The sequence below is a fragment of the Scardinius erythrophthalmus genome (assembly GCF_964197995.2).
Source record: "Scardinius erythrophthalmus genome assembly, chromosome: 20".
Classification (NCBI taxonomy): Eukaryota; Metazoa; Chordata; class Actinopteri; order Cypriniformes; family Leuciscidae; genus Scardinius; species Scardinius erythrophthalmus.
In genome coordinates, this window is record NC_138240.1 from 14,825,103 (window position 1) to 14,839,151 (window position 14,049).

The 14,049-nt window shown below is 37.5% G+C and overlaps 2 protein-coding genes across 2 annotated transcripts in view; both read left to right on the forward strand.

Annotated features, from left to right (window-relative positions):
- Positions 1-1,190: 1,190 nt before the first annotated feature.
- Positions 1,191-9,636, forward strand: LOC308680473 (solute carrier family 26 member 6-like; the record flags this gene model as incomplete). Its single annotated transcript, XM_081348603.1, has 17 exons — positions 1,191-1,296; positions 1,685-1,795; positions 3,282-3,430; positions 3,932-4,096; positions 4,177-4,323; positions 5,088-5,170; positions 5,285-5,432; positions 5,551-5,664; positions 6,031-6,108; positions 6,199-6,294; positions 6,425-6,531; positions 6,638-6,707; positions 6,959-7,048; positions 8,800-8,940; positions 9,127-9,181; positions 9,346-9,455; positions 9,607-9,636. The coding sequence occupies exons 1-17, from the start codon at positions 1,257-1,259 to the stop codon at positions 9,634-9,636; spliced, it is 1,734 nt and encodes a 577-aa protein (XP_081204729.1). The 5' UTR covers positions 1,191-1,256.
- A 1,563-nt stretch (positions 9,637-11,199) lies between these two features.
- Positions 11,200-14,049, forward strand: part of LOC308681241 (solute carrier family 26 member 6-like) — a gene marked incomplete at its 5' end in the record, with an annotated part of 11,264 nt that continues 8,414 nt past the window's right edge. Inside the window, 6 exons of the mRNA XM_081349943.1 lie at positions 11,200-11,348; positions 11,611-11,750; positions 11,857-11,967; positions 13,064-13,239; positions 13,311-13,475; positions 13,753-13,905. Of these exons, the coding sequence (XP_081206069.1) occupies positions 11,200-11,348; positions 11,611-11,750; positions 11,857-11,967; positions 13,064-13,239; positions 13,311-13,475; positions 13,753-13,905 (894 nt within the window). The remainder of the gene's footprint in view (positions 11,349-11,610; positions 11,751-11,856; positions 11,968-13,063; positions 13,240-13,310; positions 13,476-13,752; positions 13,906-14,049) is intronic.

Below are 14,049 nucleotides of genomic sequence, written 5' to 3' on the forward strand. Positions count from 1 at the left end.
TTCCCACCAAATTTTTGTAACTGGTATACTTTTTAAACTGTAATACTGTGTTGTAGTAGAAGGAAATCCAAGGCACTCTTCTTTAGAAAATTATAAAAAGCCTTTATTAGACTGACTATTTCATGATAGAAAATTTAAAAGATGTAATATTGTATGTAATATGTAATGTAATACTGTGTGTTAGAAAAATAATTTCCTTATAAATATGACTTCAGAAACATTTATTCTGGTGTAACATCTGCTTGTGTTGAGTTCTGTCCATTTACTGATAAATATATAAAATATTAAAATATAAAACATTGCATATAGACTTGATGTAGGCTATGTCATCTGTAGCTTCAGTCTGTATATATATATATAGAGAGAGAGAGAGAGAGAGAGAAAGAGAGAGAGTGTGTCAAAGGTAAATTTTCTAATGACTGAATAAGCATTATTTGTTGAAGAGTGGCGTGTCTTCTTATTGGATAATATAGCCCTTCCTCCTACAAGGAAGTTGCATAATCATTATCCGGAGATCATTATTAAAGTACAACGGTAAAAATTGAAACAAGTCTGTTGAGTACAAGCAGTCGCTCACGTGATGTTTAATATGATCTCTGTTCTCAGGAGTGGTAGATTAAAATCTTTTAACCTTTGGTCAGACCGAAGCTGATCCAAAGATAATAATAATAAGAAAATAAATAACACTTTGGAAGTCTGGAAGTGCAGAATCTTTCTCTCTCTCTCCAATAATAGACTTCCAGTTTAATTGGTTTAGATGTGTTTGCTTGTAAGAATGAAAATAGACAGTTTGCTCTGAGTTCAAGGCCACGTCACAGCAGCTTAGCACATGAGAAACATAATCATACACTCCATTTTAGGATTATGCCTGTTTTAGTTACTTTTTCTTGTTCTCACAGATGGACAATCAAAGACTTTCACAGAGTGAGAATTTCAATCCTAATCCTGTTTATGGTCTGAATGAAGCACAGCTAGATATCCAGGGACAGCGCAGGTGGAAGGCGCATCAGACAATTTGGGAAAAGCTGAAGGAGGAGAGCCGGTGAGTGTGGGTGAGAAGATTATAGGAGCTTATTTAAGAAGCATGCACACTTAAGATAATTGTGATCACAAAATAGGCACACTGACCATTCATTTCTCTGTTGTTTTGCATCAGGTATTCAGGTCCAAGGCTGAAGAGCTGCTTCCTGTCTATTGCACCTCTCTTGTCATGGCTGCCACAATACTCGCTCAGGAAAAATGCTGTTGGAGATGTGATGTCAGGAATCAGTGTGGGAATCATGCACCTGCCTCAAGGTTTAAGACTTTCACGCACAATCCTGTGATATTTGAGCTGCTATATATGCTATAAATATATGTATGTATGGCTTACAAGAAACTTTATTTGCTAAATATAAAGATTTTATCACGGTCAACGTAGATTGAAATCATGGTCTATTTTTAGGGTTCTCTGAGAGTGTAGACACTTGAAGTGCCTGTGATGTGAGGGGTCGATTATGATTTTCATTGTCCTGTTTTTCATAATAGACACCTACAGATCTGCATTATCGGCTGGCAGCCAATAATTTTCCTCACAATGCACCGTGGTTCAAATCAGACAGATAAAGTGGATGTAATGACTAATTGTATTGTACAGAACTGCACACACAAATTGTTCATTTTCAGCCTTTTTCAATTCCCGTAGGGATGGCTAATGCATTGCTGGCTGCAGTTCCTCCAGTGTTTGGTCTGTATTCGTCTTTCTACCCTGTTCTCATCTACTTTATATTTGGAACATCCAGACACATCTCTGTGGGTAAGTATACATACGTGAACTATATTTGCAGGTACGTACACAAAGCCGCTTTGCAAGAAAAAATATTTTAAAGAAGTAGTTCACCCAAAAAATTTAATGTTGTAACAAGCCCATTTGTTGATGTTTTTTTAGGGCTGTCAAAAGATTAATCGCGATTAATCGCATCCAAAATAAAAGTTTGTGTTTACATAATATATGTGTGTGTACTGTGTATAAATACACACACATGCATGTATATATTTAAGAAATATTTGCATAAATATACTGTATATATTTATATATAATTTATATTATAAATAAATATATTTTTTTTATATATAAATTACACATTTTTCTTAAATATATACAAGCATGTGTGTGTATTTATATATACAAATTTAATTATACACAGTACACACACATATATTATTTAAACACAAACTTTTATTTTGGATGCGATTAATCACGATTAATCTTTTGACAGCCCTAATATTTTTCAATATATGGATTTGTAAATATAATAACGCAAAATTAAAATATATAAAATAACACAGTAAAAAACAAAACATATTAAATTATTAAATAAAATATAAAATTAAGTATAAAACAACTAATAACAATAAAATATACAACTACATAAAGTAGTTTGATCTTCAATTCAATTCACCTTTATTTGTATAGCGCTTTTTACAATACACAACGTTTCAAAGCAGCTTTACAGAAAATGCATGAGTCCACATTACAATTTAGAGTGATCTGTTATCAGAGGTAACTGTCTAAGTTATGTATTTCAGAAATGTACATATACAAAATCACAGTTAGCTAAAAATGTATTAATTTAAACAATGTAATAATTTAAGGCAGAAACAATGAGCTCATTAAAGTAATGAATACTTATTGTGACATTTAAAGTGTAATATAAAATAACATCATTAAAAAAAAACTGGGCCTAATTTTCTGCCAGAGGTCCTGGACATACTGTTCACATACATGTCATCACGGATTTGATCAAAAACCAACAGATAAAAAATCTAAACCTGACAGCCTGTGCTAGAAACCTTATAATGGTGAACAGGATGGAGAGATTCTGTATGGAGGAATGGTCTTTGATCTCTTGTCAGGTGTTCTCCAAACTCATCAGGCATTATAGGAGAAAACTCAGAGCTGTTATCTTGGAAAAAAGAGGTTGCAAAAAGTATTTAATAAAAGGGGGCAAACAATTGTTCCCAACGTGTTTTGGAGAAAAACATTTATTTCATAATGTGATTTTTCCCCCCACTTTCAGTTATTTTACTTCAATGAAAGGTTAGATTTTTGCACATTTTTTTAAATAAAATATCAAAAGGATTAAAAATGCAGATTTATTTTTTACAGCCATATTTGATCATATTTACCAAGGGGGCAAACACTTTTTCACACCACTGTATATAAATATTGGTCCATCAAGTGGCTTGATTCTTATTTGATTGGCCATTCAGGTCTATCTGTTGATCTGTCTGATCCACAGGTACTTTTTCTATCCTTTCCATCATGGTCGGTACAGTAACAGGTGATGTGGTGTTGCCAGGCAGTGGAGCAGAGAGCGATGAGATTGAGGCTGAACGCATGAGAGTTGCCTTTGCAGCTCAGTTGACCATTCTGTGTGGATTAATGCAGGTAAAACACACACATGCTGTATTAAATGTAGGATAGGCAATTGCGAAGAGGCTAGCAATAGCAAGCTAGCTTTGAAAACATAATATCCCTCACAGTGTCTCCAAAGCCAGGCCTCCTTCAAAACACATGAACGCACACAGCAGAGTCTGCAAAGCGTTACGAGAGACGACGTTAAACTACCTCATGTCTCAAAGCACATAACATTACAATAATAATGAACTTAACTTACAGAGCTCTTACTTGTACCATCTGACTGCTGCAGATTCATTTCGGCGTTGATAGTGTTGTTGACATAGAAACGCTTAAATCCGAGTCTGAGGACTTGAACAGCTCCGGGTTATAATGTCACGTGTCATAATTAAAGCAATTATTGATTGCTGTCAGGATGTGAGGAGAGTTTTAACCAGTATAACAAAAAGTGTTTATTAAACAAATTGCATACCCTGCCTTTACTTCTGTATTAGAGTGTGTGAGTCTTTGTATAAAACTCTCTTCATATAGATTGCGCTATATGTGCTGCGTTGTGGAGGAGTGTGTCGGTGGTTGTCTCAGCCGTTGGTCAGTGGATACACTATGGCTGCTGCCATCCATGTGACTGTTCACCAGATGCCTTTACTGATGGGCATCTCCATAGTCAGACACAGAGGCGTCCTCGCTGTGTTCTGGGTGAGAATGAGCTCTGTGTGTTTTACCTCTGTGATCTCTGTATATCTCAAATGCTGAATGTACATATGTGTGTCCGACAGATGTTTTCAAGCATTGTGTCTGAAATCAGGAATGTATTACCAGCGACACTGGTCATTTCCTTTGTCTCCCTGGTTATACTTGTTGGTGGAAAGGTGCTGAATTCATGCTGGAGCACTCGATTTCCCATTCCATGGGAGCTGGTATTGGTGGGCACACACACACACACACACACACACACACACACACACACACACACACTTGAAACAGGGTTTTTATAGTTTTTAATTTATTTAGTTTCTATTTAATGTAGTATTTGTCAATATAATTTTGTTTTCAATTTTTCCAATAGTTTAGTTATTGCTAGCTTTCACTTTCATCAATTAATTAATTAATTAATTAATTTATATATCATATCATTTTATTTTATTTTTTATTTGCTTTATTATTTTTATGCAGTCTAGTGTTATTTCTGCCTAATGTCATTTTTATGTTTAATACTGGAAGGTTTCAAGTATTAATTTGTTGCTGTTTTTTCCCCAGTTGTGTTAGTTTTTATTTTTATGTGAAAAAAAAAAATGTGGTAACACTTTACAATAAGATCCCATTACTTTGTTACTATACTATATCCCATTACTATATATTACTTTATGCATTAACTAACAAAGAACAATACATTTGTTATAGCTTCGTTAACATTAGTTAAATACACCTGTTCATGTTAGCTCAGTTCCAGTAAATAATATAAACAGATACACCTTTTTGATTTGAATAATGTATTAGTAAATGTTAAAATAACATTAATCAATATTTTTCATTGTTTATATATTCATTCATGTAGTTAACTAATGTTAACAAATGGAACAGTATTGGAGTAGTACCGCAAAAGTTTTAATTTGAATGAATTAAACAGCATGGTTTCCTTTTTTCAAAATATTTCTGTGCAACAGTAATTCTTTCTTCATGTTCCTAGATTATCTCTACCACTCTGTCATCATTGCAGTTTGATTTGTCCGGTCAGTATGGAATACAAATCGTTGGACCCATTCCAACCGGGTCAGCAGAGTGTTGGATTTTCTTTGTAGAACCAATTAGCTGGACGTATTTCGGTGTTGAAACTTATTCTCTCTCTCATTTGTCCCCTTTTCTCTCTCCTTTTCCATCCCTAAGTCTTTCACCTCCCTCCCTTCCATCATTCTCCTTCTCTCAGGAGCTGTGGTTGACAGCTCTTGCACTAGCAGTGGTGGGTTATGGTTTCCAGGCTTCATTGGGCATGATGTTTGCTCATAAATATGGGTACCCCTTTCACAGCAACCAGGTGATATGCAAATGTTGTAACTTTAACAATTTGTTCCCTGGAACCTCACAATAAGGCTAGTACGCCCTCTTTTCAGCTTCTCCTCTGTCTGCTCACAAATGGTCTCTCCCTCCTGTAGGAGCTGTTGGCTCTGGGTCTGTGTAACTCTATTGGAGGGGTGTTCCAGTGCTTTCCAGTAAGTGGATCCATATCTCGCAGCACAGTGCAGAAGAGTACAGGCGGACAAACTCAGGTGCAAACACCTGCTGGCTAATGTTACAGTCAAATATACATGCACAAATGTACACTCCCTGCGAATCACATGAAATGGGAAGATTATATTGAGTATTTTCTCAGACTTTTAGTGTTTTTCAGGCACTGGCCACATGAAGTACAGACATTTAATTACATAAATTTTTTTGCATTCATTATTTACACATTGAAACTGAATTGTGCTGTAAGAAATGCAGCATGTGACTCTGTTATTAAGGCATTGAACATTAACATCTCTCTTTCTTATCAGCAAAAGCTCACTGATAAAATCCAAACCAGATACTTAAAAGAAAATGCCCATGATGCCAATGCTCCGTGATGAACATGACCTCTCTCTTTTTCTCAGGTGTCCTCTCTAGTGTCTGCACTGATAATTCTATTGATCTTGCTGAAGTTAGGCCCCCTTTTTCAGCAGCTTCCAAAGGTCGCAATATCACATTCAATTGGGAAGTTTATATTAAACGGATATAGTGTAATAAGGTGATTTTATAAAGTGTATTTGTGTGTGTTTCAGACAGTTTTGGCTGTAATTATTTTAGTTAATCTGCAAGGTGTTTTTGCACAAGTTAAAGATTTGCCTAAACTGTGGAATACTGACCGCTTGGACCTGGTAAGGGCACCCAATCCATTCATCCTAACATAACTGATCCAAGTGCAACTTGCACCTGGATCAAAATCATGTTCCATGTAGGCCTTTCATTCAGGGTGTTTCCTGTGTGTGTTTCCCACTGAGACTGCAGGTCGTGTGGGTAGTGACACTGCTCAGTGCCCTGGTGTTTAACCTGGACCTGGGGCTTGGCATTGCAATTGTGTTTTCTCTCCTTACCATTGTCTTCAGGACACAGCAGTGAGTCATCTGCATTGTCTGATATTTATCTACAGTGTCTCTCTCTATTTTTCTTTTTCTCATCTTTCTCATACTGACTTATTCTTACTCTTTCCAAATTTCTCAGTGCCAGGTCTGCTGTTCTTGGGCATATTGCTGATACAGACTGTTACAGGGATCTGGAGAAATATGCAAAGGTAGTCTCTTATGCTCACCAAAGCTGCACGTACATGATCAAAAATACAGTAAGACTAAATTAATGACTACTGAAAATAAAGCTTTGCCATCACTGGAATACATTATAAAATATAGTAAAATAAAAATCAGTTATTTAAAGTTTCAATTATATGTTTTTTTTTTTACAGTATTTTTGACTAAATAAATGCACCCTTGGTAACCAATAATAAATGTTAATGATTCCAGAATTCCCTGAATTTTGTGGTTTCAGGCACTCCAGGTCCCCGGAGTTACTGTATTTTCCTGCTGTAATCCACTTTACTACGCCAATGCAGACCAGACCTTCACATCACTAAAACAGGTACCTAGGGGTGGGCAATTTGGCAAAAATATCATCTCACAATTTTTTTCAGGAAAATCACGATTCACAATTTTATCGCGATTTATCACGATGGCAGTGCTATGGACATTGGCACCAGCACGTACACGGACACACCGACACTGGCACACCGTCACAGACATGGACTAACTGACACGGACATTGGCACCAGCACGTACACCGACACAGACACCAGTACGGACAACGGCACGGACACACCGGCACAGACATTGGCACTGGCACTGGCACTGGCACCGGCACAGACACCGGCACGAACACCAGCATGGACACTGGCACAGAAAATGGCACCGGAACTAGCAGGGACACCAGCACGGTCTGGCACGGACACCGGCACTGGCACCGACAGACCGACACGGACATTGGCACCAGCACGTACACGGGCACACCAGGACGTACACGGACACACCGGTACCGACACCTACACGAACACGGACAGCAAAATGGACACCGACACGACACAACACATGAATTTGACTTGGTTACATGAGACTCACCAATAGCGGTTACACAAACAAAACTAGACAAGATAGAATGGAAACATGAGGGCTATTTATACACTAAGACTAATGACTAACAAGAAACACCTGTGAACAACCAAGACAGTCAACCAATAAGACAAACAGGAAACATGACTTTGAGAATTTCAAAATACTAGACATGAAACATGAACATGAAACAAAACCCAAAACTAAATGTGACCAATATTAAAGGAGAACTCAATTTTAACATTGAGCTTTGGAGTGCTGTCAATACAGAGAACAACGACAAAAATCGGTGTTGCCTACACCGTGTTATCCTCTTTTTAAAATTTGCACCCTGTTGACTTCAATGGGGCAAGTACCATAAACCTGCTTTTAGCCTCTTAACATCCTTGATGTGTCGAAGTCCATAGTAATCGATTGTCGAGTTCACGCGCATAGGTTTAGTTACCTATGATCACGCGCGTGAACTCGGCAATCGGTTACTATGGACTTCGACCGCAAACAGGAAGAAAATACAGGTATGTGCGCTGGCTGAAATAACATCATTTTTATTCATATCTTTCACATCTACTGCAGTCAGATTCACCTGTGATCACTCTGAAGGAATCACTCACATTAGCTGTGCACTTGTAATGACACATCAAGGATGTTAAGAGGCTAAAGGCAGGTTTAGTACTTGCCCCATTGAAGTCAACAGGGTGCAAATTTTAAAAAGAGGATAACACGGTGTAGGCAACACCGATTTTTGTCGTTGTTCTCTGTATTGACAGCACTCCAAATTTACAAAAAAATGAGCTCAATGTTAAAATTGACCGGAGTTCTCCTTTAATATATTTATATAATGTAAAAATGTCATTTATTTCTGTGATGGCAAAGCGGCACGGACAAGGACAAATGTTTAACCGGCAAGGCTTTAAAGCACATGCAAATAATGAAAATTTGTGAATTGCAGTATCCGCGTGAGTGTAACTCAACCTCTGCGTTAACGTGATGTGAATGTACGTCGCATTGTACAGTATGTTGGGACGGAGGCGCCAGAACTGCAACTGATAGAATACACTGTAGCACGATACTACGATATATCTTCAAAAGCAGATCGTGGAGACATTTGAACCATCCACAATCAAAAATCGTGATATCGCACACCCCTAGTTCAAGCTCCATTACAGCTCCCTGCTTTCCATTCATTCAAATATGTCTATTATTTTATTATTATTTATGTATGTGCAGGCTGTAAGTAAAGGCATTAAGGAGAATCCTGAAGTAAGTCCTCCAGACCAGCAGGGGGCTCAGAGTGTGCAGCACTGCGTTATTCTGGAGCTCAGTGGAGTCACCTTCATGGACTCAGTGGCCATGGGCACATTCAAATCAGTTAGTGGCACAGAACACACACGCACGTAGAAGTGTTGATATTTTACTAGAGATGGACAGAAATAGATTACCTGTTACTGATTCTCATGAACTCCTAACTAATGAATGGCAGTTTAAATTCTGCATGTCATTGTGTCTGTGTTTGACTGCGAACGTGCGTGTCTTACCGCTCTCTCTGGGTCACAGGTGCTTCAGGACTTTGAGAACACACAGACCTCGTTTTTCTGTGCTGCATGTCCAGGTGGCACGTCTGACACACACAGCCACTCTCTCACATGATCAAACATGACGTTTTTATATTAGCATATACACTGTGACTTTAAAAGGAATAGTTCATCCAAGTACTGAACTATTTAACATGTTTAATGCACTCATATATATTCTGTATTTCTTGTTTGTTTCTAGATGGTTTACTATCTCAGATAAAGAACCATGGTTTAGTTCCAGATTTTCTGTCTCTTTCCTCATTTTTCCCCTCAGTGCATCATGCAGTCCTACACTACCAGGGGCTACAGGTGTGTGTATGTGTGTGTTTAAATGCTGTTATATCTGTCTTCTTGTTATTTTGCTATTTTTTCCTCTTTGTGTTTGTATAGGGCTGTTGTAGTTTGCTGTAATTCAATAGCATTTTCTGTTCTAATTAAATTACGCATTTATATTTTACAGAACACAGGCACAGATGTTACAGAGCTGTGACCTTTAATGACCTCCCTTCATGAACAGCGGATACATGAACCTTCAAACCTGAAAGAACCCTTCAACACTGGGGTTTAGATGAGACACTTCTAGACAAAACAAGAAAGGAGAAGAACTTCCTATTTTAATTTAATGGTTTGAAACAACTTTTCTGGATCTGGATTTAAGGTGATATGTGGCAACAGCTGTTTGTTTATCGGCTATTGAACGTGAAATTATCTCTGACACCATAAACAGATTTTATATGGTTTATTTGTTTTAGTCATTTTTATACTTTTAGGTTAGAAACTTTATGTACTGCATGTCTGTGCATCTGTAATCTCCCAGATTCTTATTAACACACAGTATGTTTTTTATGTTAGAGACCAATTTGGTTTGTAGACAGTAAAATAAATCAAATATGTTCAAAAGAACAACATATAGAAACATGAATAATATTGGAAATAAAGATCTAAATAATTATTACCACTCCAGTCAATACAACGGGGTGTCTGACAACAGCCAAACTCCACCAGCTTATTACAATTCAATTAATATACATAGAGTTCACACAAGTGTGTTGTGGTAATGTTCTTCTTGCACCCCCAGTGAATTGAACCATAAATGCCATTAGAAGAGACTTTGTTCTCAGGCCAGGTGCTGGGGAGAGGCCACATTAATATTTAATGCAGCTCATCTCGCTCACACGTTTACTGGGGACATATAAGCTTATATTATATAAAGCTAATCATAATCCCTACAGACTAACCCTAACGCTACCACCAACAGAAAACCTTTAGCATTTTTTAGGATTTCTGTTTAAATAAAATAAAATTGTATTACAATTGAGGAAGTCCCAAAATTTCCGCAAAGTAAGGTTTGGTCAGTATTAGTTCACTTTTGTCCCCAAACTATAGGTAATGTACATACACGCATCAAGTTGAAAGTATAAATACCTATTACATGATAACATATTTTCAATTTAATATACAAGTCTGTATATTCTCAAATAAAGACAAGAAATGTCTCTACTTCCCCAGATCAAAACACTTTAGGGATCTTGAGACAGGATGTGTTTCAAAGATCTACCGTTACAAAACCAATTGGTTTGGCAGATTGAACATGATGTTTTCTATCTAATCAGACTGAGATAAGGTGGCGTATGTCTCTAGTGTGAAAGTGTCCATCATTGACTCCAAAGAAATCCCCCCCCCCTCCTCCTCCTCTGTGTTTTTGGGACTTTGCACCCCATATGAACACTTTAGAATTCTGTCAGTAAGTGTGTGAATGGATCAGACTGGTATCGGAAAAGGCAGGATACACATTAACACAACCTGTGATAGAAGAGAAGAGGCAGGGACGTTAATCTATCCATTGCTGTCCAGAACTTCACTGCACAACCAGACCTGAAGATCTCTCACTGGAATCACTGGAGAACATTAAGGATTACATTTTTATTGTGAAGACATGCTTTTGGGATCTATACACAGGAGGTGATTGAACAGTGAGCGTAAGAAGAGAAATTTAGTAAAGGTTCACATTCACGTCTGGAATAGAGAATTGAGTATTAAATAGAGTTTCAAAATGGAAGAACAGATGAAAGAGACAGAGCTCAGGAAGAGGGTACCATATCACATTCACAGAGACGTACTGGATGAGCTCAGTGTCGACCAAGTTGCTGAGAAATCAGATGTCAAAATTTCAGCAAAAGAAAAACTCAAAGATGCTGTCAGGTGCGTATGTCTGTCTTAGTGCTGAGCATGAATTAAATTGCACATTTAAAAATCCACTTGTGAAAATGCTTATTTTTTCCATTCTTTCCATTACAGTTTGTATTTACAGCATTAAGAATGAGCATGTTCAGTATGATTTGAGAATGATTCAAAGAGCTTATTGTGCTTTAATGGAAGCAACAACATCTTGGAGAAGTCTCAAACCTTTAAGTTGCTCTTCTTCATTTTTATAACTTTCTCTATCATTTTCTTTGTTTGTCAGGTGCACAGGCCCAAGGTTTAAGAGCTGTTTCCTATCCTTTGTTCCTCTCCTGGCATGGCTGCCGCGATACCCATTTAGAGAAAATGCTATTGGAGATCTGATATCTGGAATTAGTGTGGGAATCATGCACCTGCCACAAGGTCCAACACAAGCACGTGCAAAGCACACCTGTTACTTGAGATACTGTAGACCTAAACAAAAACACAAACAATCATATGTCACGTGTTATGTATTTTGTGTGTGTAGGTATGGCATATGCTTTGCTGGCTGCTGTCCCTCCTGTTTTTGGTCTCTATTCCTCCTTTTACCCCATTCTCATTTACTTCATATTTGGAACATCCAAACACATCTCTGTGGGTAAGAACACACACTTTCTTTGATTTAATTTGTTCTTGAAGGGATAGTTCACCTTAAAAGGAAAATTCTGTCATCATTTGCTCACCCTCATGTTATTCTAATCCTGCATGACTGACTTTCTTCAGTGGAATTCAAAATAAGATATTTTGAAGAATGTTGGTATCTGTTTTGGTTCCAATTGACTTCCATTGTATACAAAAAAATATAAGGGAATTCAATGGGAACTGAAACTGGTTACTAGTATTCGTCAAGCAATATTTTCTGTTCCACAGACAGAAGAAAATCATACATGTTTGGAACGTCATGAGGGCGAGCAAATGATGACAGAATTCTTATTTTTGGGTGAATTATTCATAAATCATATATAGCACTTATGTTACAAGCATGATGTCCTTAGGATGCGGGACACTTAAAGGGATAGTTCACATAAAAATGAAAATTCTGTCATCATTTACTCACCCTCAAGTTGTTTCAAACCAGTATGAATTTATTTCTTCTGCTGAACACAAAAGAAGATATTTTGAAGAATATCGGAAACCAAACAGGCTCCAGTTTGAAAAAAACAATGCTATGGAAGTCAAAGGGGCCCATCAACAGTTTTGTTACCGACATTTTTTCAAAATATCTTCTTGCGTGTTCAGCTGAAGAAAGAAATTCATACTGGTTTGAAACAACTTTAGGGTGAGTAATGACAGAATTTTCATTTTTGAGTGAACTATCCCTGTAAGAACTGGTTGATATTACTGATTTCAAACCTGCGCTTTAGGTGCCGTATGTGATTTGAGAGCTGCCAGTGAACATTATTGGCAAATAGTGACATACATTTCATTCTGTTTTCACATTAAGCTATTGCACAACTTGAAATATAGCTCAATAGATATTGTTGTATGGACTACTGTTATGGTGCTTCTACAGTGCTTTTTTGAGCGATTGACAGCCTTTTGTCACAGTTCACCTTGTTGATTCAGGATGAGTGAAAAAATAATGAAAGATTTTAAATTTTTCAGTGAACTATCCCTTTAAATCCATCTAGACATTTGATCCCCACAAGCATAGCAAATATTACCCACACTTTCTAATACTTCTCTGTCTACAGGTACGTATGCAGTTATGAGCGTTATGATTGGCAGCGTGACGGAGCGTTTGGCTCCAGACTCAGACTTCATGATACCAGGCAATGACACCAACATCACCATCTTGGACACTGTCGGCCGTGATGCGGAGAGGGTCAAAATCGCTGCCACTGTGACTTTCTTATCTGGCATTTTCCAGGTAGGTTCTCTTGGAATTGGAATTTGAGTATGTTGCTTTGAAGGTGATTTGTGTGGTGTCTGTGTTTGTAGTTGCTTCTCGGTGTGGTTCGGTTCGGTTTTGTGGTGACGTATCTGTCAGAGCCATTGGTGAGAGCTTACACAACAGCAGCCGCCATCCATGTTATCGTCTCCCAGCTGAAATATTCCTTCGGGATCAACCCACTTCGGTACAGCGGACCTTTGTCTCTTATATATGTGAGTATGAACACATGCTTACAACAATATGTATAACAATAAATGCCATGTGATTAATGGTTCTGGAGCATCAATTCTAAATGACTCATGGCACAGTCCCAAACACTTCATTGAGGACTATGCTGAACTGGGACATAAAAGGCCATAGGCAAGGACCAATAATCACACTAATGTGTAATTTGTGTTTAGTGCCCCCTAGTGGTGGGGGTTATGACTTATGCTCTGAAAGCTATGGATGATTTAATACTTCTTTCACTATTTTTCTTTCTCTCTCCAGACAGTCATAGAGATTTGTGCATTGCTTGGAAAGACTAACATTGGTACTCTGGTAGTTAGCATAGTAACCATTCTTGGCTTGATCGGTGCAAAGCAACTTAGTGCCTTGGCAGCACGCAAAATTCCTTTTCCTATTCCTGTTGAGCTGATCACTGTAAGTTACTTCATACAGTTAAACACACACATGTACACACACACATTTACTTTACTTTTACAGCGAACTGAGGACAGAGACTTACATATATAGTAGTATATTAGTATATATTAGTAGTATATACAATAATATTAGCAGATGAAA